Source organism: Mustela lutreola, chromosome 10, assembly GCF_030435805.1.
Source record: "Mustela lutreola isolate mMusLut2 chromosome 10, mMusLut2.pri, whole genome shotgun sequence".
Taxonomy (NCBI): domain Eukaryota; kingdom Metazoa; phylum Chordata; class Mammalia; order Carnivora; family Mustelidae; genus Mustela; species Mustela lutreola.
The window spans coordinates 28,919,408-28,942,986 of NC_081299.1; the positions used below are offsets into that span (position 1 = coordinate 28,919,408).

The 23,579-nt window shown below is 50.8% G+C and overlaps 2 protein-coding genes across 3 annotated transcripts; one reads left to right on the forward strand and one right to left on the reverse strand.

The window, feature by feature from the left end:
• Positions 1-1,488: 1,488 nt before the first annotated feature.
• Positions 1,489-9,102, reverse strand: FHL3 (four and a half LIM domains 3). 2 transcript variants are annotated; one of them, XM_059137222.1, is made up of 6 exons: positions 8,924-9,056; positions 4,104-4,277; positions 3,844-4,018; positions 2,713-2,882; positions 2,430-2,616; positions 1,489-2,297 (listed from the first exon to the last, which is right to left on the reverse strand). In XM_059137222.1, exons 2-6 carry the CDS (start codon positions 4,257-4,259, stop codon positions 2,143-2,145), a joined length of 843 nt encoding a protein of 280 aa, XP_058993205.1. In that variant the 5' UTR covers positions 4,260-4,277; positions 8,924-9,056; the 3' UTR covers positions 1,489-2,142. The 2 variants fall into 2 exon arrangements, with proteins under 2 accessions (XP_058993205.1, XP_058993206.1); XM_059137223.1 differs by lacking the exons at positions 3,844-4,018; positions 4,104-4,277 and having other exon boundaries at positions 8,924-9,102.
• Positions 9,103-13,983: 4,881 nt separating this feature from the next.
• Positions 13,984-23,352, forward strand: UTP11 (UTP11 small subunit processome component). The gene is made up of 8 exons (XM_059137062.1): positions 13,984-14,150; positions 17,292-17,353; positions 18,786-18,888; positions 19,278-19,391; positions 19,886-19,979; positions 20,070-20,200; positions 22,219-22,329; positions 23,030-23,352. Exons 1-8 carry the CDS (start codon positions 14,088-14,090, stop codon positions 23,111-23,113), a joined length of 762 nt encoding a protein of 253 aa, XP_058993045.1. The 5' UTR covers positions 13,984-14,087; the 3' UTR covers positions 23,114-23,352.
• The last annotated feature ends 227 nt before the right edge of the window (positions 23,353-23,579 follow it).

A 23,579-nucleotide genomic window follows, 5' to 3' on the forward strand; every position in this document is an offset into this window, starting at 1 on the left:
GTCACCAAGTCTTGCTTTTTTTCCACCCGGATGCCTCTTTACCTCTCTCCTCCACCAGTGCACCAGCTTCCAACAGAGCCTGCTCATCTTACCCCTGCTATCCATTATTCATGCTGTAGCCAGAGTGATCACTTATGCCCCTGCTTAAACATTTCCACTGGCTGCTTTACCCGTAGGGTGAGGTCTGTTTCACTTGGCATTAAATTTTTTGCGACCTGGCCTCTGCCTGCCATTTTAGTCTCTCGGCACTTCCTCCGAATGAAATTATTTGCTGCTGCCCGAAGCGCCATATGTTTTTTCAGCTCGCCCTTTCTTTGCACCAGCTGTTTTCTATGCTCGGACGACTCTTCCTCAACAAGTATTTATTGAACACGTAGTAAGTACCAGGAGCTGAGAACAGTAGTGCGAGCAAGGCAGGCGCGAGCCCAGTTCTCGAAGAAGCCGATGGGAGAGACAAAAATGTAAACATGTAATTATTAATTATAAGCACGCGTGGTGGGTATTTGTAAAGGTTTGTTGAACATGTCAACCACAGCCCCAGAAAGTTTAGGATTCGAATCCGCCCGGGAGGCAGTCTGAAAGGAATCTACCTTTGACTACCTAGGTGACTTTGTGGAACTGCCGAGTGGAGTCTCCACCTCTGTGAAGTGGAAAAATGCGCGCCCCGCAGGATTTCTGGGAGCATTTAGTGTGAGATACAGATGATCACGCGGGTCAGCCGGACCCGTGGGCCCCTCCGTGGCGCCGGTCCCCACCCCAGGAGGCGGCGAGCGGGACCAGGAGCTCCTTAAGCCGCGCGCCCGGCGAGGGCGCACCAGTGTGCCACCGACCGTTCGGGGCCGAGGGCGGGGCAGGGGCCGCCGGCGTCGGACGCCGGCAGAGGGGAGCAGCGCTCCGCCCCATCTCCCCACTTCGGGGGACAGCCCCCCTCTCTCATTCCCGCCTCCGCCCCTGAATCACGGGGGGGGCGGGGCCGTGACCCATTCATGCCGGGAATCGGATCCAGATGTTCCCGCGGCGCGTGCAGCTGCATCCTTGCCTTTTTTGGCAAAAAACGTGCGGCCGCGAGCGGTTCCCGGGCCGCCTCCGCTAATCCTCGGGAAGAGGGGGAAGGGGGTTGGGGGTCTGGGTCCAGACTGGGAATCCGCACGGGGTGCTCTGCGGGATTTGGGAAGGGCTGCTAAAAGAGGGGGGCGGTTTGTACTGCAGCGGGGAACCCACCGCCAACTCCACTCGAGTCCGGGACCTCCCCCAAACCCCTCCCACCCCCACCCGGAGGAAAAAGCCCTTCGCCAGCACTGGGGAGGCTGGTTAAGCCTGAGAGGGACGGTAGCAGCGTCGGGGATCCCAGTTCTCAGGAGATTTCCCACCCCGTGGCCCAGCAGCTTCCTCCTCTGCCCTGCACGGAGGAGGTCTGGAAGAGCCTGAGTCTCCCGGTCTGCGAGGGAACCCCCCACCCCACCACCCGCGGACAAACACAGAGAGGCCTTTGCTTCCTCACACTGCTTTATTGCAGAATCTGGAAGAGGGGGGAATGAACCAATTCCACCCCTCTGCCCATCTCTGGGCAAAATGGAGCGCAAACAAAATGAGAAAACACTCGACAGACACGGACTGGGCAAAACCCTGTGCTCTAGGATCCCCTTAAACAGTGAACCCCTGATTTGCTGCCTAGAGAGCCCCAGCCCTGGGGATACGGTGGGATTGGGGGTGGGGAGGATCAAGCCTGAGAAGAGTCCACTTCTGAGGGCTTCTCAGGCACCCATAGAAGACCTAAAGTCTCTGGAAAGAAGTCTAGATTGAAGGGGGCCTGGGTCCCAGAGTCCAGGTTTGGAGGGTTGGATAGAGAGCCCTGATCTGGGGAGAGGTCTTGGTCTGGGCACCAGACTGTGGGGAAAGGGCTGAATCCTGAAGTCCAGGCTGGCGAAAGGGATTTGAACCATGGAGGCTCCATAAAGGTCCAGGTTTGGGGGCCCTGGGTCAGGGAGTACCGGTATGGGGGTGTTGGAGTGGGGAAGCTAAATCCTGGAGCCCAGGAGGAGCCCTGATTTGAGGAGGGGCTGGGTCCCAAAGATGGTATGGAAAAGGAGCCTTAGTCCTTGGAGCCCTGGTTTGGGAGGCCCTGGGCCCCGGAGTCCTGGCTCAGGGCCCTGCCTGGCTGCAACCCTGGCACAGCACTTGGTCTCCATCCGGCACAAAGCCTTGGCCCACCAGGGAGGTGGAGCAGCGGGCGCAGGAGAAGCAGCTGTGGTGCCAGTGGCGGTCTTCAAAGGACACATACTTGCCTCCGCCGAGTCCTGGAGGGAGGCTGGAGGTTAGCTCTGAGGATCCAGAGCGTAGTCCTGTCCCTCAGACTCACCCCATTCCAGATCCCGATCCCGTTCCCTTGCTTGCACCCTACCCGCCATGCTCGTTGACCCATGTCGCACCTGTGATGGGGCTTTTGCAGCTGCTGCACTTGGGTGCAAAGAGTTCTCCAAAACAGGCCACGCAGTAGGGATCATCATCCCGGGAGGTGAACTGCTGCCCTGCCAGGGGCATCTGGCATCCCGTGCAGACCAGGCATTCTCGATGCCAGGGCTGGTCACGGTAGGTCACGCCGCCTTGCGTCAGCGTCTGTGGGGGCAGCACCGGTCAGCAGTGGGGAGCGGTGATCCCCACCCTGGGACAGAGCCTCGCTCACTCCCCACCACCGACCGGCCCTGCCCCCACCTTGCTGCAGCGAGCACAGCGAGGGGCAAACTTGTTCTCATAGCAGGGGACGCAGTAGTGAGCACCCTTGTCCGGCACGAAGGAACGGGAGCCAAGAGGCTGTTCACAGCCGCTGCACAGGAAGCAATGCTCGTGCCACGTCTGGCCTCCATATTCCAGCTTCCGGGACCCTGTGGGGAACAGGGGTCCCTCTCAGAGGCTGGGTCCCAAGCTCCTGAGGGCTGCCCTCTGCTGCCCCCGAGAAGAGACCCCGCTGTTCCCAAAGCCTAAGCTGGGTAGCATCCACACACACACACATCAGGACCCTCACCACCCGTATGGCACCCACGACCCGCTCCTCCCCAAGACGACACATGCTAGGCCCCCAGAATCTAGACACGAGGGTCTGGCATGTGTGAAGTCCCCACATGTGCTAGATAGGACCACGTCAGCATCCACCAGGCCTCCATGTCACAGGCACGATGACTCAGCACATGCTAAGCCCTTACACACCAGACACGATAGCTTTAGCACACCTGCAAAGACCCAGGTGCACTACGCCAGCGAGTCTCTGCCCCTACTGGATTCTAATACCGGGCACCTGGATTCAGTACATGCGAAGCCTTGGTATCTACTAATCATGTCATTGTCCACATGTCCTCAGCCCTCACCTATCTACGAGGAATGAAGGTCACCATACATGTTAGGCCCTGTTTACCCATCTCTACCAAGCCCTGATGCGCCCAGCAGGATGGTCTCACTGAACTCCTCGCTCCTAGTGTACTAAATACACAGGTGTGTTTCAAGCTTGTCAGTCTGCCCATGCATGGTAAGCCCACAGGTTTGTACCAGGTCTGGCACATGTTAAACCTTTAGGAACATTCCAAGCATGTGGGTTCCTGCACATGCTAAGCGCTCATTTGTATCCCTGGGCATGCCAGTCCCTGGGCACGCTCATCTCCCACGAGTGTACAGGCAGGACTGGTCCTGTACGTGCTCAATTTCCAAAAAGATGCCATGCGTGCAGGTCTTTGTAATACTAAGCCTCCCGGGATGCACCGTACACGTGCCCGTCCCTTGGCCATGCACGGAGCCTGCGCAGAAGCCTGGCATCAGGGTGGCAGGTGCATGGCGGGGCCTCCAGGGACGTACCGGGCATGACGGTCTCCCCGCAGGCGGAGCACTGTGATGAGAAGGCGCTGCAGTAGCAATCATTGCAGAGCAGCTCGTTGTCCTGGCAGGTGAAGGGCTCGTCGGCCAGGGAGCGCTTACAGCGGCAGCAGCGGAAGCAGCCCTCATGGAAGTGGCGGTCTTCATAGAACAGCTCCTGCAGGGAGCATGGCAGGGGCCTGGCACCCGTGCCCCTCTGCCAGCCTCCACCCACTCCTTGCCCGGTCTGGTCCAGTCCTTACCCTGGAGTCGTGCCCGATAAGCTGCTGGCACTCGGCACAGGTGTTGGCAAAGGTGCTGTCATAGCAGGGCACACAGTAGGGGCCATCGTCCGTCTGGATGTATTTGCGGCCATACAGGCTCTCACTGCATTTTGCACAGTCAAAGGCCTCGCTCATGGTGGCTGTGAGTGAGCCCTGCCAGGTGCCAAAGGTGGGGCATGGGTCACTCAGTCGGGCTGTGGCTTAGGCCCTTGCCAAAGCCCTTTGTGTAAAAAACAACAACTATAACAACAACAAGCCCAAGAGACCAGGCCTAAGAAATGTGGGGTCCAAACAGCAGATGATGAAGATGGGGGTGCTTCTGGAAAGCCAGTTGTGCATGTTTACTTCTGTATTTAACGGCGTGTGAGGCGGGGGAGAAGGGGTCAGGAAAAAATCAGGAAGCAGAAGTTGTTTTCTTATCTGAGCCTTGGCAGATCTGGGGGGAGGGGGCTTTTCCTGGGTCAGTGACTCATTTCCTGCCCCAGCCTGAGTTTAGCTTCTACTGTCCCTACTGTCCCCAAAGGGACAGGAGCAGGGGCAGAGAGTCACCCCACTCTCTATGGCGAGTGAAGAGCACTCCCGCCCTCTTCTGACTCCCAGGAAGGGGCCTTAGGGATATGGAAAAAGGAACCTCCACTCAGAGCTCCTGGAGTGAGGAGCTTAGGGATATGAATGGGCTGTGCCCGCCCTCTCCCGGTCTAGAAGCCAGTGGAATGTTAGAGGGATATTGGGCCATGAATGGTGGAGGTGGAAGTCACCTCGGGCCTCCTTCCGTCCGGGAGAATCAGCCCAAGCAAGGACTTCAGAGGCTCAGGCTAGGTTTAAGCAGGAAGGAAATCCTGTAAGCTGGACACAGCCAAGCTTCCCCAGCTGGACCCTCTGCCCTCACCCCATGCAGCCCCTGCTGGGTCTCTTGGTCACACCAGCCTGGGCAGCCTTGGCCTGCACATCTGCAGCAGCTGTGGCAGAAGGATGGCTAGATGTCGGGTTTGTCCAGCAACAGGGGCAAGAAAAAGGAAGTGAGATGCCTGGGGAGGGACGGGGAACTGAAGACGGGATTACGCAGCATGCCCCTGCCATCTCCAGCCAGGCATCCCTCCTGGCAGATCTTTCCAGTCCCCTGGGTCATTATTTCCCTCCCCCTGCCTCTGGGAGAAACAGCGTCTCCCCAGCTTTTCTGGTTTCTGAGGGTTTGGGGTAGGGGGAGTAGAGGGTGAGGGAATGGGAGCCACAGAAGACATTTTCTCCCCAATCAGGCCCCCTCTTGGGTGGGGAGTCAGGCAAGGGGGAGCCCTCAGAGCTGCTGCTGCAGAACCCAGCCCCAGCCCCCACTAAACCTCAGACACTTTCCATTTTCTCAGGAACAAAGCATGTTTGCGGGATGAGGTCATCCACACAGCTGCCTCTGGAACAGGAGCATAGGGAGTGGGGGGGCAGGGAAGTGGGGTTCCCAGTCCCTTCTGCTGCCCCTGACTCCAGTCTCTAGCCCCAGGTTCAGAGCTCCCCGCCCCCAGCGTCCTCGTCATGAAGCTTGCTTTCTAAGGGCTGGGATCCCTGGCTGGGTGGAGAGGAACCACCAGGATTCATGGGAAGGGGATGTTCTCACAGCTGCAGAGGAGCCTGGAGAGGACAAAGGAACCCACCAACCCACTACCCCCCCCCCCCCGCCACCACTAACTGGCAGTCCCCAGAGCCTGCCCAGGCTCAAGCTGAAGGAAAAGTGCTCCTTTTCTCGGCCACCCCCAGTGGGAAATTCTGGCCAAGAAGCATTGCTCTGGCTTGGAGTTCAGATTCCAGGTGCCAGCAAACGCCCAAGCCTGGAGGGCCTGGCTCTTGAAGGGATGTTCTGTGAACTCAAAGCTGCCCTTCTGTACAATGTGTGTGTTGGGGGGGAATACAAAGTTCATACCCCAGGCCAGGCCGTGAGGCCTCCAGGGGCTGGGATCTTCAGAGAGCAGATTCTGGAGGAGGGCTATGCTGTACAGTAGAGGGTAGACCTCTTTCTTGGTCCACTCCCCACCAGTCAGGCTGGGTTTCCTCTGGCCCAGCATCTGAGGGTTGCCTGGGCTGTCAGCCACTGGGCAGCAGGGGGCAACACAGGTGGAGCGTGTGGCTGTGGTCTGTCCGGGAGTGACCCGAGTCTTTTCCTTCCTTCCTGGCGTGGCCCACAGCAGCCATCACCTTCCCGGGCCCAGGCTAGCCCTGGGGCCACACCCTGGGAGGCAGTCACCACTCTGAAACAGGGGCACCCCAAATAGGGTATGGGCATGGCTTCTGTTTCCTTCCCAGAATCCCCCAGGCTCTTAGTCTGTCCAGCTGGATGCTAATGAGGACAGAGTGAAGGGCACAATCAAGGCCCACCTGTCCCTGCCCATCCCCCTCCCTCACCATCTCCCTCCTACTTTCCCTGGCAGGGCTAGGGGACTGAAGACAGCCAGTCTTATATTCCTTCATGGCTAGTGGGGTATGGGGGGGGTGCAAGGGGAGACTGCTCAGTCTGCCAGATGGTTTGCAGTCCCTGCTTCCACCAACACACACACACCCCTACACCTGACCCAGACACACACACATCTGACACATCCTGGTGAACCTTCCAGAGCTCAGAACGGCTGGATAAATGGCTGAGGCATTTGGCTTACAGAGGCTCAAATGTGGCATGTGGATCTGAATCCTGACTTCTTCGCTTACTAGCTGGGTGATCTTGGGCAAGTCACTTAGGGTCCCTGGGCCTGTTTCCTTATCTAAGCTTACCTCCTACTCCTGCGGTTGCTGTCAGGCTGAAATGTTGGTGCTTGGAAAGCACCTGGCAGAAAGTGAGTAGTCAGTAAAATGGTAGCCGTTGGTGTTTTTATTATTAGCCCCTCACACACCAGGGGTCAGAGAAGTTTCTGAGCCAGGCCTGGGTCAGGGAGCTGGCCTGGGTTTTGACCTGGAAGTTCTCAGGGTAGACCCACGGATAGAACAAAGAGCCCCCCCGCTGCCCCAGCCCTGTTCTGCTGGGAGAAGTAAAGATGCCCAGGACGTGGCCAGGGAGCTCAGTGGGACCAGCCTGACCCCAGAGAGACTCGTCACCCAGGTACACAGGTCTAAGTACCTGCACGATGTCCTGCTTTGCACGAAGTGCCATCCTATCCACCATTTCACCATATCTCACAGAAGACAGGCAGGATAGGGGATCATTCCCATCTTACAGTTGAGCATAGAAACCAGGGACAAGCCAGGCCCAAGGTCACTCAGGTCTCAGAAAGGCCTGCTTTCCAGCCTGGAGCCCTTTCCTGTTTTTCTCCCTAAAATTGCTGCAGTGGCAGTAAAGGGGGTGGTCAACACTTAAGAGCAGGGGTATGGGAGATACGGGGTGACATCACCAGCACAGGAACCTCACTCTTCTCCCCCAGCTGCCAACCCTGCTGTTGGAAGACACCCAGAAGCCTTTCCAACTACCCATGCCAACCGCTCAACTCCTTCGCCCCCCTCCACCATGCACTGTCCAGGAGGACCCTGGCCAGGTCCCACAGCTGTGAGTTAGGATCAGAACAGACCCCTCCCCCAGCTCCCATGAACTGACAGGAGATTTAAGGGGAGAAACCTAATTCCCCCCACCCCCTCACCTCCTGCTATCAGGCACCAACCCCAAACTTTTCCTTCTCTCCTCTCCTCCCCCCATGGGGCCTAGGAGTCAAAGGAGTGTAGGGGAAGGGGGGTGGGAAGCAGGATCCAGCAGCTGCCTTGGGGACAGCAGAGGAACAGTTCATTCACCCTGAGTCCCCCAGGGCTGAAGCAGCCCTTCCAAGATGTGAGTTTAAAAATAAGTTGGGCTGTCTTGGTATATGCCTGGGGCTCCTTTTTGATCTCAGTCTGTCTCAGGTCCTCTGCCTCACAGGGGTCTGGCTGGCCCAGAGTTTCTGTTTCCCCACATTGTTGCTTCCCAGTCTTTCAGGCCAGAGTCTTTACAGGTCTGTCTGGGAAGCTGTCAATGCGCCCCCATCAAAGCCAGCTCTGCCCCACTCAGCCAGTCAGTTCCTCTGCACACTTGAGCGGTCTTTCTGTTTTGCGTTTATCTCTCTGGCTGGTTAGCTCCCAATGCCCCCGCACACCCCCGCGGGTTTCTACCCCTGGATACCCAAATCTTGGTATCTGAGTCTCTCTAAGGGGTTCCTACCCCTTCTCTCACTTAGCACCTCTGTTGCTGAGTGTCTCTGTCTCCAGTTTCTGGAGGGTTCTCTAGGCCTCACAGAGGCTAATCTATCACGAGGCTAACGAATCTTAGGCTTCAGCGCCCCTCACTTGCCAAAGACCCTGCAAAGCCCCGGGAAGGTCGCTACAACGTGTCCACGGGGGGCAATGCACGCTTCTCCTTCAGATGCTCCGCTCCACAAAACCTGGGTCGGTCCCTCTGCCTCGGGTCTGCCTCTCGGTGACTCTACCGCCAAGCCTCTGTCCCTTCCTCGGGTATCCCTGCAGCCTCCTGTCTAAGCCTGACTCTCCTGTCCCAGTCTCGGTCGCGCTCCACCGGGCTTTCTGGGAGCCTCAGTTTTTCGAACCCTCCCGGTGGCTCGCTTCACTCTGGCTTCTCGGTTTCAAACTTGGCCCCCTCCCCCGCCCAAGTCTCGGAGCAGCTTCCGCCCCGCTTGGAGTCCAGGATCAGTGCGATCCGGGAGGCACCCTCCGGGGCTCAGCGCCCCCGCGCCGCCCGCTCCCAGCGCGCTCCGGGTCATCTCGGCCGGACCCGGGTCGGGAGCAGGGGGCGGCGGCTGGGGCAGGGAGCGGGGATTCGGAGCCGGGTTCGGTGGGGAGCTCACCTCGAAGCGGGCGGCGGCGGAGGGGAAGCCGGGCCGCGCGTCCCTCGCCGGCTCGTACCTGCGGGCCGGGCAGGGCTGGGGCAGAGCAAGGCGTCCGCGAGGCTGCCGGCTGCACACGGACTGTGTGGGCGAGTGGGAGCATTGCCCCAACCCCTCCCCGAGGAAGTGCGCGCGGGGCCCGCCCCGCCCGGACCCCGCCCCCTGGCCGCCCCTGGCCGCGGGGTGGGGACCCCGCCCCGGCCCCGCATCCCAGAAGCTGGGGGCCAGACCCCGCCCACATCTCCTTTTTGCGCTGGAGCCCGCTCCAGGTCCCCTCGGCTGGCCCAGTTTAACCTGGCTCTCCCAACCTTCCCGGGTGGCCAGGACCCCGCCCCCGTCCTCTCTTCGCTTTCGCCTTACTCTCCCCCTGCCTTCCCCTCTCTTACCGGCAGCCAGCGGGAGACTGCTCTACTCCATCTCAAGGAAGGGGTACAGTACCCAGCAGACCAAACCAAGGTCCATTAGGGGACCAAGAGTCCCTGCCTCTTCGTGAGTGCGCCCCTCCCCCCGCTTCCAGCTTACCCCCCACTCCCACCCCGGGGGTCACACCTAGACCGAGTTTGTAAGAGTACTTAATGGAGCCTGAGAGAGAGGGTGGTTTTGATTCTGTCGTCAGGGCCCTACCAGTGGGAACCAAGGTGTTCTCTGGCAACAAGCAGTGAAGAGAAGATCCCCTAACCCCGGAGAGGACCTTGACCTTCAAAGCGCTTGATTTCAGGGCTCTGAGTGGCAAAAACAGAAGTAACCAACTCCTCACCTCCAGCCGCGTCCTGGGACAGAGAAGTTTGGCCTTGGTTTCCACAGTGCCCAGGAATAGTTTTGACCTTTGAAGCCCAGGGGAGACCCTAATCCTTGGCCTCATGGTTTTTGGATTTCTCAGGGAGGGGTGTGAAGCGTGTGCTCAGATGGGGCACTGCAGGGTTGGTGGAGGGAAGTGGAGGGAACCCCTCCTCCCCCACCTCTACAGTTTCCAATCCTCTGGCTTCCTCCCTGTGCCTGGGAGGGAGGACTGGCGCCTGCCAGGGACACAAGGCCCCTCCAGGTCCTTGAGGCCAACTCCCCTGGGATCCTCAGGCTTGTCACTAGGCATAAATAGCCTCGATGTAGAAGGGTGGGGGAGGGAGGAGGAGGCTCTGCTGTGCTGTTTGCAAAACAAGAGACAACAAACCAACCCTAGAAATAACCTCAGCATCTAGAGTCGAGATTCAGGTGCCCACAGAGGATCTCCCATCCCCCAGGCTGGATCCAGCCAAGTTCTCAGAGCAGAGACTCATTCCCATCCAGGCTGGAGCTCCTGAATTCCTTCCACTCCCATCTCTGAATCATGTGCTTGCCTTCCTGGATCCCAAGTCACCCTTGAGGCCAGGTTTCCTTCCAAAATCAAACTAATTGCTTTATTATTGTTCCTGATACCTGGACTGTAAGTGCCATGAGGGCAGGGACTAGGTCCTTCTTGTTCACTACCCCATTCCCAGTACTTACTCTGAAGTCGGCACATAATAAATATCTGATGAATGAATGAATGGCACTGCTTCAGTTTGCACTCCTCTCTACCTCAGTTTGGACCACAGGTACCTGCTAACCAGAGTCCAGGGAGTAAGCAGCCCGCCCATGGGTGGGCCCTTGCTCTGGGCTTTGTCTTGAAGGTGTAGGTGACTCCTAGACCTGGGGAGGGCAGGGAAGATTGCCTGGTTGGAGTAGATGACAAGGCAGGGTCTGATCTGGGGTAAGGAGAGGGCAAAGATGAGCCGCTTTCAGAGAGGGAGGGCTTAAGACTGAGTAAGGAAGGTGACGGATCAAAGATAGAGTTGGAGTCTCTGGTGTTTCCTCACGCTTGAACCTCTGCTGAACAGCCTTAATAAGAGTTGGCATGTCCTGAGTTCTTTGCACCAGTCCCTCCCTGCCTAAACACTTTGCATATATATATATATATATATATATATATATATATATATATATTAGAAGATACACTTTAAAATATATATATTTAGGGGCTTTAGGGGCACCTGGGTGGCTCAGTGGGTTAAAGCCTCTGCCTTCGGCTCAGGTCATGATCTCAGGTTCCTGGGATCAAGCCCCAGTCGAGTCGGGCTCTCCGCTCAGCAGGGAGTCTGCTTCCCTGCTCTCTCTCTGCCTGCCTCTCTGCCTACTTGTGATCTCTGTAGGTCAAATAAATAAATAAAATCTTAAAAAACATATATATATATTTAAAAGATTTTAAATAAATATCTATATCTTTTGGCAGAGAGAGATACAGTGAGAGAGGGAAGGAACACAAGTAGGGGGAGTGGGAGAGGGAGAAGCAGGCCTCCTGCTGAGTTAGGAGCCTGACACCGGGCTCCATCCCAGGACCCTGGATCAATACCTGAGCTGAAGGAAGATGCTCAAAGACTGAGCCACCCAGGCGCCCCAGCACTTGGCATACATTAATGTACTTGATTATCCCACAACTGTATGAAATGTGTATTCTTATCCCCATTTTAAGGTTGAGAAAATGGAGGTACAGAGAGAATAAGTAACCTGCCAAAGGTGACAGAGCTAATAATGGCAAAGGCTGGATTCAAATCCACACAATCAAATGTCAGAGCTCCTTATGCTATAAAGGGCTTAACCGGCAGGCCCTGCAGCCTCTTTTGTCACTCAACCTCTTTACGCTTCATTTGCTCATCCCTTAAGAGTGCTTGACTCCCTGTCTCCCAGCATTCTCATGAGTATTAGAGGTGAGTACACAGTAGGTATTGAGTATGTGGGACTCACTCGGCCCAACACATTCCCTTTCATGGTCCAGTGTTAAGGTTCTGCTGCTTGGATTGGGAGTCAGGAGGCCAGAGAAAATTAGATTTTTGGCTTGGGCCAGCCTGGGGGAGGGACACTGGTAGAGGGCAGGGGCTATGTGTCCTTTCCCCTCCCCATTTCTAGCTCTCCAGTGGGCTCACATTTCCCTTGGCCCAGGAGGACTACGTGCCCCAGGGAGGTCTAGGGATCAGCCACATGGACTCCCTGTTCCCATTTCCCATCAGTCCTCCCCCCCTTCTCTAGGGAACAGGTGTGTCTGAGCTGGGGCTGGAAGAAGAGCCTGATTGCTGGATGACTAGCCTTGGGTGAGTGGGATCTGGCAATCCCTTCGCCCCTCAGGAAGCCCCCACACACCCTTCCTTATCTCATGCTGGAGGAGGTCTCACTCTGGGTCTTCTGGCTGTTCTCTCACCTTGGAAGCATTTTTTAAAGAGGAGCCCCTGAGTGACAACTGACAGGCCTCTCTTAGTTTCCTGTGGGTGCTGAATCACTCCCCGATGCTTGTGATCACAAGCCCTTCTTTCCCCAGTGAGAAAACTTCCTTCCTTCTCTGGGCGTATTGCCCACTCTTACCCACTGGGCTGCCTGGAGCCCCCGCCTGGCCTCATGGCTTAGCAGACACCCTTTCAGATTGCCCAGAAACACTATTCTCATGAACCCAAGCCTCGCAATACTCTGTGGGTGTAGAGGGTGAAGTGAGTGACTTCTAAAGAGTATGCAGGGTTGGGGGTGGGTGGGGCGGGAGAATTAACCTGTTAAATGCCCTCTACAAGCAAGGCACCATGCTAAGTGTTAGTCATTGCCTCCTTCGGTTCTCACAAAAGCGGTATGAATTGGTTATATTATTATTTCTGTCTGATAGGATAGGAGGCGGAGCTCAGAGAATTTGACCACGTGCCCTAAATCCAAGCTGATAGCAGTGGCTGTGCGATTCAAACCCAAGGCTGATTCCTGGGTCCCTTAAAGGAGCTGGGGCTGGAATGGTGGATCAGATCACGAAGGGCCTTGTCTTTCAACGGTTAAGCATTAAGTCACAAATGCGGTGCAAGTTTGTTAATGTCTATGACCTGAGTTGGGCAAAAGGCTCAAATTGAGAGGCAGGAAAAAACTTTTCACATGGCAGATCTCAGCTACTTTCAGCTTTGTCATGCCCACCCGTCTGCTGGACTGGCACCTCCGGGGACCGAGGAGAGAATTTCCTCGGAAAGCCTCAGTGTGAGGCGTGAGCTCTGTCACGACAAATGGGTGCAATTGCTGAACTCACTGAGGGTTAGCTTCATGTGATAGAAAAGAAAACCAAACACCTCTGAAGTGCCCTACGGTGCCCAACCCTCTCTCTAGCCTTACTGGTAGCTTTAGTAACAACAACAACAACCATTGCTCCAATTGATTGTGAACTCGTTCAAGGGGTGAACACAGCATTAAGCACTTTAAACGTATTAGTTCTTTTAATCCTTACAACAATTCCGTGGACATACTATTATTACTATTATTTTACAGATGGGGAGATCGAGGTTCATTGAAGCTAATTTTGCCTTGGCTGATGGCAGTTAGGATCAGAACACACCTCTGTGGTTTTTGGTCCTAATCATTACATTGTACCACCTCTGAAACTCATTCTGTCAGCCAGCCATTCCTTCAGGGTGTGAGGGACTCAAAGCTTTTAACTACCGCCGGGAGAGAACTCCTGCATTCAGCTGTGAGCCTCTCGACAGTCCTGTGAAGCAAGCAGAACACGCTATTATTATCCTTGTTTTATGGACGAGAAAAATGATGCTCATTAAAATCAAAGACCTGTCAAAAGTCACACAGCTGGTAAATGGCAGAGCCAAACATGGCTTTAAGTTCTCCTGTCTATAGGGTGCGCTTTCCCGCACAGGATAAAAAATTCACACGACTCGTACCTTGTCACGCACGGCATAAATCGGGTAATTGGAGCGGAGCGGTAGGTGACTGCGCATGCGCACACCCAAGCCCTGCTCAGCCCGAGGGCAGTGCCAGCCACGTGTTCCCAGGAGCCAACGCGGAGCCGAGCGCGAAAACGAGATCTCGGTACACGTGCACAAGTTCTGGCGAATGAGAACAGACTCTTGCAGAGTCACGGGACTAGACCCAGGAAACTACACTTCCCAGAAGCAGCTTGGAGCTGGACGCCTCCGCTGGAGGACGTAGTTCCGGAAAAGCAGGCGCCGGATAGGCTGCGGATAGGACGTGGGCTGTTCTAGGCAGCTGGCGCCCCGGCCTATTTCCGGTAGGATCGGCGGACGCGGCCGCCGAGGGTTTGCGGGGAAGGCGTTGTCTACTCGAGTTTTTCCAGGCGTGAGCAGACATGGCGGCGGCTTTTCGGAAGGCGGCTAAATCCCGGCAGCGGGAACACCGAGAGCGAAGCCAGGTAGGACTGCACAAGCCCCACGAGTGCTGGCCCGTGGCCTCATGTGCTACCCTCGCCTCCTCCCTCTCTCCACCTGCGGGCCCCGGTACCTTCCCAACGTCAAGGGGGCACGTAAATAAACTCAAATGTATGCTGAAGACGCGGGCGTGCCTGGGGCGGAGCCTCGCGACTTGGCGGGGTCGGGGGTCGTCGTTCTCGTTCTAGGGGGAGCATTGGCTGTCTTGCGAGTTTTCAGGGAGGGAGTTGGGTGAGACACTGTATAAAGCGCTTGACTGGGGGGAAGGTGAGGTCAAAGCGCACACGGGCTGGAACTGGAATCCCATCTGTGGGCCCTGCCCGCTGCATAGGGGGTCTGTGACCCAAGAGGTTGGTGATGATAATGTTTTTATCACCGTTTGGCGTGGGCATTGTGCAAAGTCCGTGAAGCTCCGCCACATTCGTTTTTGCTTATGTCTCACACTGTAACGTTGATGTTTTCTAGCCCCATTATATAGATGAGCAAGCTGAGGTCCAGGGAGCTGAAGTGACTTGCCTAGTGACAAACACCAAATTCAGGTGGATAAACAGTTGTAGGACTTTGGAGGGTGTGTCTGTGTTGAGAAGGTTGAGTAGAAATTCGTTTAGTATATGAAGAATCAGTGTATTCATTCCACTTTGCTTAGAAATCACATGGTAACCAATCCAGAAGGGCCCTTAGGGATATCTGGTCCAGCTTCATTTGGCAGTTGGGGAAGAGGGAGAAGGGCTCATGCAAGGTTGTGTTTCTGACTGATGGGATGGAACTAAGGCCTCTTGACTGCAGTTCAGTCTTCCTGCATAATAGCATTTATCAGACATTTATTGTGCACTTGCTATGTGCTCCGTGGTGTGCTGGGAGCAGTAGTGTAATTTGTTTGCCACCCTGTCTGAACCTATTCGTGGACTTGTGTAAAGCTAATGATAGAAAATGTTTGTTGTATGCCAGAGCCAGAGAAAGTGCAGAATGCTTTACTGTCATTATCTCATTTAACTCTCACACCATGTGGAAGTAGGTATTACTATTTTCTCACATATGGAGATGGGGAAGCTAAGGCTCAGATAGGTTAACTTGCCCAAAGACATACAGTGCGTACTGACAAGCAGCAAAGCCAGGAATCAGGCCCCATGTTTTGAATCCAGAGGCCACTAAAAGATGAATTAAGAGGCACCTTTATAAGAGATGACACGTGAAGAATGCCAAATGAGGAATTTGAAAGCAAAGAGTAGAGATGATGAGGGAAATCATCACGATGGAACTTGCTGGACTTGAAAGGCAACGATAATAGCATTTTGAGCACTTACTGTATGCTAGGTACAGCCCAACAGTTATACAGGATCATGTTCTTTAAATCTGCAGCATGTCTGTGAGGTGGATATTATCCTCATTTTCCAGATGAGAACTCTGATGCTTAAAGAGATTGAATAGTGTGTCTAAAGTCACAGTTGTAAGTAGTTGATTTGGATTAACAGAGAAGACCGGGCTTCTTTGGCTGGCCATAAGCATGACATGGTCATGTCTGAGTAGGAATAGAGGGACTTTGTGGGAGAGATGAAGAGAAGGCCATGCTGGCGAGGTGGGTAAGCATGTTGACAAGAGAGCTCCATGTTTGGGTCAATTTAGACTTTATTCTCTAGATCCTTTACTGAGGTGCTGGTGTTTTGTATTGGAGGGGATAGGTGTACTTAGAGGAGCTATTAATGACACAATGCCAGGTCTCCTATAAGACAGATCCCTTTGAATTAGTGTTTTTGTATTTTTTGGATAGATACCCAGTAGTGTGATTCCTGGATCATAGAGTAGTTCTATTTTTAACTTTTTGAGGAAGCTGCATACTGTTTTCCATAGTGGCTGCACCAGTTTGCATTCCCAACACCAGTGTAAGAAGGTTCCTTTTTCTCCATGTCCTCACCAGCACCTGTTCTTGTGTTCTGTTTGTTACTATTATTTCTTTTTAGTGTTGGTGTTATTTTAATTACTGAGTTATTTATTATTTCATTTCAAGGATAAGAGACGTGACTAAAAATCTCATCTAAATTATTGGAGAAGTTTAAACAGAGAGAGGTATTATGTACTTCTTCAAAAGTTGAGATTATTCAGAGCAGAAGATGCAGTCTTCGTGTGGTGAGGAAGAGCACAGACTGTGGCCCCATATGGAACGGGTTCCAGTTCTAGCTTTGCCAGTTATTCTGTGTTCTTGGGCAAGCCTCATTCCCCTTTTGGAAAATTGGGATAACAGTTGTGTGTTTTATCTACTTCTCTTGTTTGTTGTGGGGATTAAATGAGATTGTAACAAGCATAGCAGATTGTTTTGTAACAGAGTTGGTGTCTAATAACTGTGGCCTGTTACCGTGTGGGCAGAAACATCTAGCACAGACACTGACATGTATTAATTGCTCAACAAATAGCTTGTAGAAAGATGGTGCCAAGATACAGTCCTTCCATACTATCCAAGTTCTGTGTAAGAAAAAGTATTTTGTGTCACACTTGGCTTTTTCTCTGATATTTCTTACCAAAGATATAATAGTAATATACTGGGTACCTGCTTTGTGCCAGGCCATGTGCAGACACTCCCACTCATATAGGCTCATTTAATCCTCATGATAATCATGAGAAGCAGGTACTGTTACTCATTTTATAATTAGGAACCAGCAGCTCAGAGAAGTTAAGTGACTTGCCCAAGGTCACAGGTTGTTAAGAGGTAAAGCTTAGATTTGAACCTCATTCTCCAAACTAAATTTAGTGCCCTTGCCACAGTTGCCTCCCTGTTATTATGTTTTCCCTTCATAGTATTTTATAAACCCTTGGATTAAGTCTGTAGTAATTTTAGTACAGCTGGCAACTACTTGCTTAGTGCCGAGTCATTGTTGCCTCTCTCTCTGTCCTTAATAGGCCAGGAAGCCTACTATGGCAGTGCTTGTGACCTCTCTGGCGGCTGTATGGTACCTCTCATCCTTGGGCAGAGCCCAGTTGGGGGAGGGGAGGGAACAGGGTAGCAAGTTGGCTCCAAGGACATGGATTTACTGAGCACTCCAGAGACTCTTGTTCCTGTCAGGTGTTATGTTGATTTCAGTATGTTTTTGCTGAGGAAACTAAGAGTTTTTTTTTTTCCTTTTGTCTTCTAGCCTGGCTTTCGAAAACATCTGGGCCTGTTGGAGAAAAAGAAAGATTACAAACTTCGTGCAGAGTGAGTTCAGTTTTCTGGTGGGGGTGCTGCCGAGAAAGCTGACAGCTTCCCTGCACTGCAGCTGAATTGTTCAAGTGTCTGACGGGATAATTTCTTGCCATTGACAAAATGGCCAAAACTCTGGCAACCTGTTACATACTTGTCTGTGACCCTAACCTTTTCTCTTTGTTGGGCAGAGCATAATTTATTTAACTGTAGTTGCATTGTGAAATTTTTTTTTCTTTTTTCTTTTTTCTTTTTTTAATTATGTTGCTCTAGATAGTTTTCTCAGATTGGCTTTGATTTGCTCCTGCCTTGGTGTGTGAGCCAAAAGCTGAATCTTTTTTTTCCCTCTCCCTTTTCTTGAAATGCGAGATATAATCTAAAATTCCAGTCATTGAGTCTCTTACATCACTGCGTGTGTGGTGTGGAATGAAGAGATGTGAAAGATGGATTCATAAGACTGAGCGTGGGTGATAATGAGCTCTGAAAACATTTTATAAAACAATTACCCCCATTCTTTTCCTTTAGCACTTTATTTGCAGAATACTTTATAATTGTTTGTTAACCATGCTTGTCAGCTGAGGTCCTTTTGTGCTCCCGGTACAGATGGTGATGGATTAAGTGGATTGCTCTGCGTCCCAGAGTTTTTAAGGCTAATAATGATAACTGAATGCTATTACTGCACCAGGCAGTGTTTTAGAAGACTTGCAATTTTTACACTTATGCATTCCTCCCAGTAACCTTCTGGGAGGCTATTACTATCATACCCATTTTATAGATTAAATTGAGATATGGATTGGTTAGCTAATTTACCCACATTACTTAGCCAGAAGTGGTAGAGTCCAGATTTTCATCCTAATAGTCTGGCTCCAGAGTCCATGATTCTAGTCCATATGCTGTATTGCACTGTGGAGTTTCTGAATCTTATTTGGTCACTTGGTGCCCAAGTTTGCTTTAGAACCCTGTCTAGGGGTACCTGGGTGGCTCAGTGGGTTGGGCCTCTGCCTTTGGCTCGGGTCATGGTCTTGGGGTCCTGGGATTGAAGCCTGCATCAGGCTTTCTGCTCATCGGGGAGCCTGCTTCCCCCCTCCCTCTGCCTGCGTCTCTGCCTACTTGTGATCTCTCTTTCTCTCTCTCTTTGTCAAATAAATAAAATCTTGGGAAAAAAAGAGAACCCTGTCTAATGAGCTCTGATGTGTGCTTTGTTTGGTGTTTCCCTGTGAGGAGGTAAACGGCACTAAAATACGTGAGATGTTAATCTCAGGGAGTTTTGGGATAGGAGAGGAGCCTACACAGACAGTAGCTCAACATCAATGACTGTGGAGTCTGGATCAAATCTAGTCATTGCTTTGGCTTTTTTGGGTTTCATTTTAAGTAAACTTTAGATGCTTCTAAAGTTTGCTCATTGTGAGTTTGTTGTTTTTGTTGTGAACCTCATTTAACCTTTTAGTGACTACCGAAAAAAACAGGAATACCTCAGAGCTCTCCGGAAGAAGGCTCTTGAAAAAAATCCAGATGAATTCTACTACAAAATGACTCGGGTTAAACTCCAGGTGGGTGCCTAATGGATCAGTTGGTATTCCGAGCTCCACCTCATTAAAGAAAATAAGGATGGGGGAAGAGATGGAGAGGAAGGATCCTTGGCCTTTACTTAGCCCTTCTCTAGTTAGTCCAGGTGTTCTTGGTCCCTGTCCAAGGCAAATTGCCCCTTCATGGACAGCATGCATTTCTGCTCCGGAATCTGAGTTGTTTTATGTCTGGAGCTGTTCTTAGAGTGGATGACAAGGTGCTAAATTGAACACGCATCTTGGGCTTTGTGTACTGGACCGCTGTTGCATATGGTATTCAACCGAATACCATAGCTCATAGTCATGAGCTGTGTTAATGACTTATTCATGATTTTAATCTAATAGGCAATGTATGTTTTAAATTTGGATTTTAGGATGGAGTTCACGTAATTAAGGAGACTAAGGAGGAAGTAACTCCAGAACAACTGAAACTGATGAGAACCCAGGATGTCAAATATATAGAAATGAAAAGGGTTGCGGAAGCTAAGGTAATAATTGAAACCCGTTGTTCTGGTGTATTTTTGTTATTGAAGAAAAATAAAAATTCACTGGTATCAAATTGTAAGTTGATTTCTTCTGGCATTTACAGATTAAAAGTGCTTCTTGATAGTTGTAGTGATTTAGAAGTATAGTCAATATGGTGGAGTGAAAAGCGTTCATGTTTGGAAATGAGACTTATTTAGGTTTGAATTCTGGCTTTGCCATTTGTTAGCCCCATGATTATGGACAAATTAACTTTTTTGAGAGATTGATGCCTTATTTCTATCTCATGGGAATGTTAAGTGAATTTTGTGGAATGTGTAGCCCAGTACCTGACATATGGTTGGTGCTTGGTAAATTTTAGTTACCTTTTCCTTTAAAAAAATGAGGCACATTTTTTGGTGGCCCGTGATAATGATGTGAAATGGTTTAAACTTGTGCATGTTCATTTCTGAGACCCTGATGAACCCAATGTAAAATGGGATCATGTTCTGTATTCTAGAAAATTGAAAGACTAAAATCAGAGCTCCATCTGCTGGATTTCCAGGGGAAGCAGCAGAATAAGCATGTGTTTTTTTTGGACACCAAAAAGGAAGGTATGAAATATATGAGGGTTTCTGGGATTTCTAGCGTGTTGGTCTGTGTTTGGCATTACAGGGTGCCTTAAGAATTGTCTTGACTTTCAGTTGAGCAGTTTGATGTTGCCACTCACCTGCGAACAGCCCCGGAACTTGTTGACAGAGTCTTTAATAGACCAACACTAGAGACTTTGCAGAAGGAGAAAGTGAAGGGGGTTACCCAGCAGACTCGACTGAAGGTAATTTCCTCTGTTGTTTTTTGAGTCTGAGCTTAGGAGCATCTGGGGTTGGTTGGTTGGTTGGTTTTTGTCACTGCATTGGGGATGGGAGTGGAGGAGGGTTCCTTGGGGTTTTGTTTTTGGTTTTGGGTCCTTGGTTTTTAAGATTGGGGAACTTGTGGCCTAATGGTCAGTAGTTTAGGGTCTGGCTTTTAGATTTGCATTTGAATCCCACCTCTCACTCTGGGCTTTGTGCTTTTAAGGCTTGTGACTGATGCAGAGAGAGGAGGGGACACTGAAGATTAAGGGATGGGTATATTCTGATACCGCACCTTTAGCACCAACCATATGTCAGAAAGTCTTTACGTATTATGCATTTGTAACCAAAGTTTTTGTTTTGTTTTGTTTTGTTTTGTTTAAGATTTATTTATTTGACAGACAGAGATCAGAAATAGGCAGAGAGGCAGGCAGAGAGAGAGAGGAGGAAGCAGGCTCCCTGCAGAGCAGAGAGCCTGATGTGGGGCTCGATCCCAGGACCCTGGGATCATGACCTGAGCCGAAGGCAGAGGCTTTAACCCACTGAGCACCCAGGCGCCCTGTAACCAAAGTTTTGTATTGACTTTTCCTTATGGTGCCTTCCATCTCTGGAACTGGATTTGTGCAGAAGACATGCTTTTTTCTCAAAGCCTTCTGGAGTTGAACTCTCACTTCTGACTGATTCATTTAAAAAAATGCTGTCAATGTGTTTCAAGCAGACAGCTGTTCTGTTTTGATTTGAATCATTTACACCGCATCAGCTTTGCTTCCAATGTTTAATTTCACAGCAGTTTCTCTAGCTCAGAGGCAGCTAAACTTGCTGTAGTAATATAAATACCCCTAATTAGTTTGACTATATTGGGTAATCCCATAAATTTGACAGTCTGTGTAATAAAGTGAAAACAAAAGCTGTCTGAAACCACTGCTGTGAGACTGTGCTAGAATTGGTGAATTGTTTAAATCTGAAGCCCAGTCATAGTCCCCTCTTGAAGATAACACTTCCAGCTGAGGAGCCGGCTGACTAGTGTTCTCGTGATAACCCTGTTTGTCAATTAGTTGTATTTTCAATTAGCTGTGTCACTAACACTTCTCAAGTGTTGTGGTAGTCCCTAAAGAGATTAGTGCTCCAAACAGAACAAACAGTTCACCAACACGCCTTTTGAGAAGTTGGGAAGGTTTGGATCTTGCCATTTTTGTCGAGTGGTATTGTTTCTTTCGGTGGTTCTGTTGAGAGCAAAAATATGTTCATTAAGTCTGCTGGTGGGTGATTGCAAGGGAATTTTTAACCTGTAACTTGGAGGGGTGGACAGTCTGTGGATGGGCTTCAGGAAGTCTGTGAACACTCTTTCCACTCTGATACTTTGTGTAAATGGGTATATATGTTTGCACAGATTTGTACCAACACACATACATGCTTATTTCAAGAAAGAATGAAAAAAAAAAGAAGAATCCAAAGCTTTCATGAGTTTCTCAGGGGCTTATAATTCCCCCAAATTGAAGGACCCCTGGCCTTTGAAGGGGATTCAGCAGGGAGTGTTCTTGGGTCACTCTCACCAGAAAAGTCCCTCTCTCTGAGTTCTGTGGTTCTCAGACATCAGCACACTGGCCAGTGGCCTTTCTGTCCTCTGTTCACATTGTGTAGGGTTTCCAGGTCTGGCTCATTCCTGTATTGCCTTAGGTAACTGGGATGCTCACATAGAGGTTGAACAGCTTAGTGTAGTAGTGGAAAGATTCCTGGGATCTCTGAGACTCTCGGGACAGTCCTGACTCTGTTCCAGGTGAACCACGTGTCCCTGGGCAAGTCTCCAGGGTTCTGCTTAGCTCTAGAATGTGGTGTTCCTAAAATGGACAATTTTATAGTCCCTTGTTATGTTGATTTCTGAGTGAGAAGGGAGTTGATGAAACCATTTATGCGTTGGGACTTAAGTGGATTAAAAAGCAGGTTTTTTATTCATTTATATCTTGTTCATTTTATTGAAAATGTGTGTGTGTTTTTTTCGCAGCGGATAGCTAAAGAAAGACAAAAGCAGTATAACTGCCTGACACAGCGGATTGAACGTGAGAAGAAATTGTTTGTTATTGCACAGAAAATTCAAACACGAAAAGATCTTCTGGTGAGGAGAGAGAGCCTGAGGGCGCCCCCCCCCTTCCTCTTGTAAAGGTCTTAACTGAAACTGGATTTCAGCTGTGTGTAAATCAACCCCAGTGAAAATGTCTGCTCCTCAGGGGCAGTGGTTTGAGCCAGTGTCTGTTACTCTGACAGTGTTGAAATGTTCCTTGATTAAGAAGGGTAATAAGGGGCTTATTAGTCAGTGCTCTGGAACAGCCAAGGGTAGGATCAGGTAGCACATGAACTTTATAGCTTGTGAGCAGCTACGTGTAACATTTAAACAGGTTAACAAAACAGTGCGTGTCACTCACTGGTGTTTAAAAATAGACAACATTGTGTAGTTAAAGAGCACAACTAAGGATTATGCGGTGTCCCGTTCATATTCGTACCATTCCTTTAAATGTCAGATCCTTCAGATCTGCCTTTCTCAGCTAGGGTTCTGTGAGAATATGCCCTACAAAAAAATTAATTTGAGTACCTCTCCTCTCAGTTTTTCCAAGAACTTCTACACACTGGTAGCATTCTAGGTCCCTGGGGGAGAAAAGGATTCATTGTGTTTGGGGATACTTTGGGGTGGTGGGCTTCTTCTCTTCTGCACTTTGAGAAGGACTGAACTAGGGCCTCTCTAATGGTAGTTTATTAACCTAATTGTTTTTCAAAACCCTCTCCTGATGTTTACTGGTAACTTTTTTACTCTTTTGTAGGATAAAACTCAGAAGGTGAAGGTGAAGAAACAAACTGTGAACTCTCCAGCTATTTACAAATTCCAAAGTCGTCGAAAACGTTGAAGTGGTAGAGATAAGCTTTGTCATTCCACATGGAAAATAATTGTTTTTTTCCTAACTTCACATTCCATTAGTCTGAATGACATGGTTTTTCCTGTTTGTAACTTTAATTTATTACAGATCTGGCATTTGATATCTTTCTGCGAACAACATTTAAACGCTTTCCTTTGTCTTACTTTTTTTTGGGGTATGAAATCATGCCCCAATATATCTTTATATACCTATGTATTTTCTTTTTTTTTTTTAAAGATTTTATTCGTTTATTTGAGAGACAGAAATCACAAGTAGGCAGGAGAGGCAGGCAGAGAGAGGAGGAAGCAGGCTCCCCGCTGAGCAGAGAGCCCCATGCGGGGCTTGATCCCAGAACCCTGGGATCATGACCTGAGCCGAAGGCAGAGGCTTGAACCCACTGAGCCACCCAGGTGCCCCCTATGTATTTTCTTCATGCTGACCGTTCTATAATCTCATT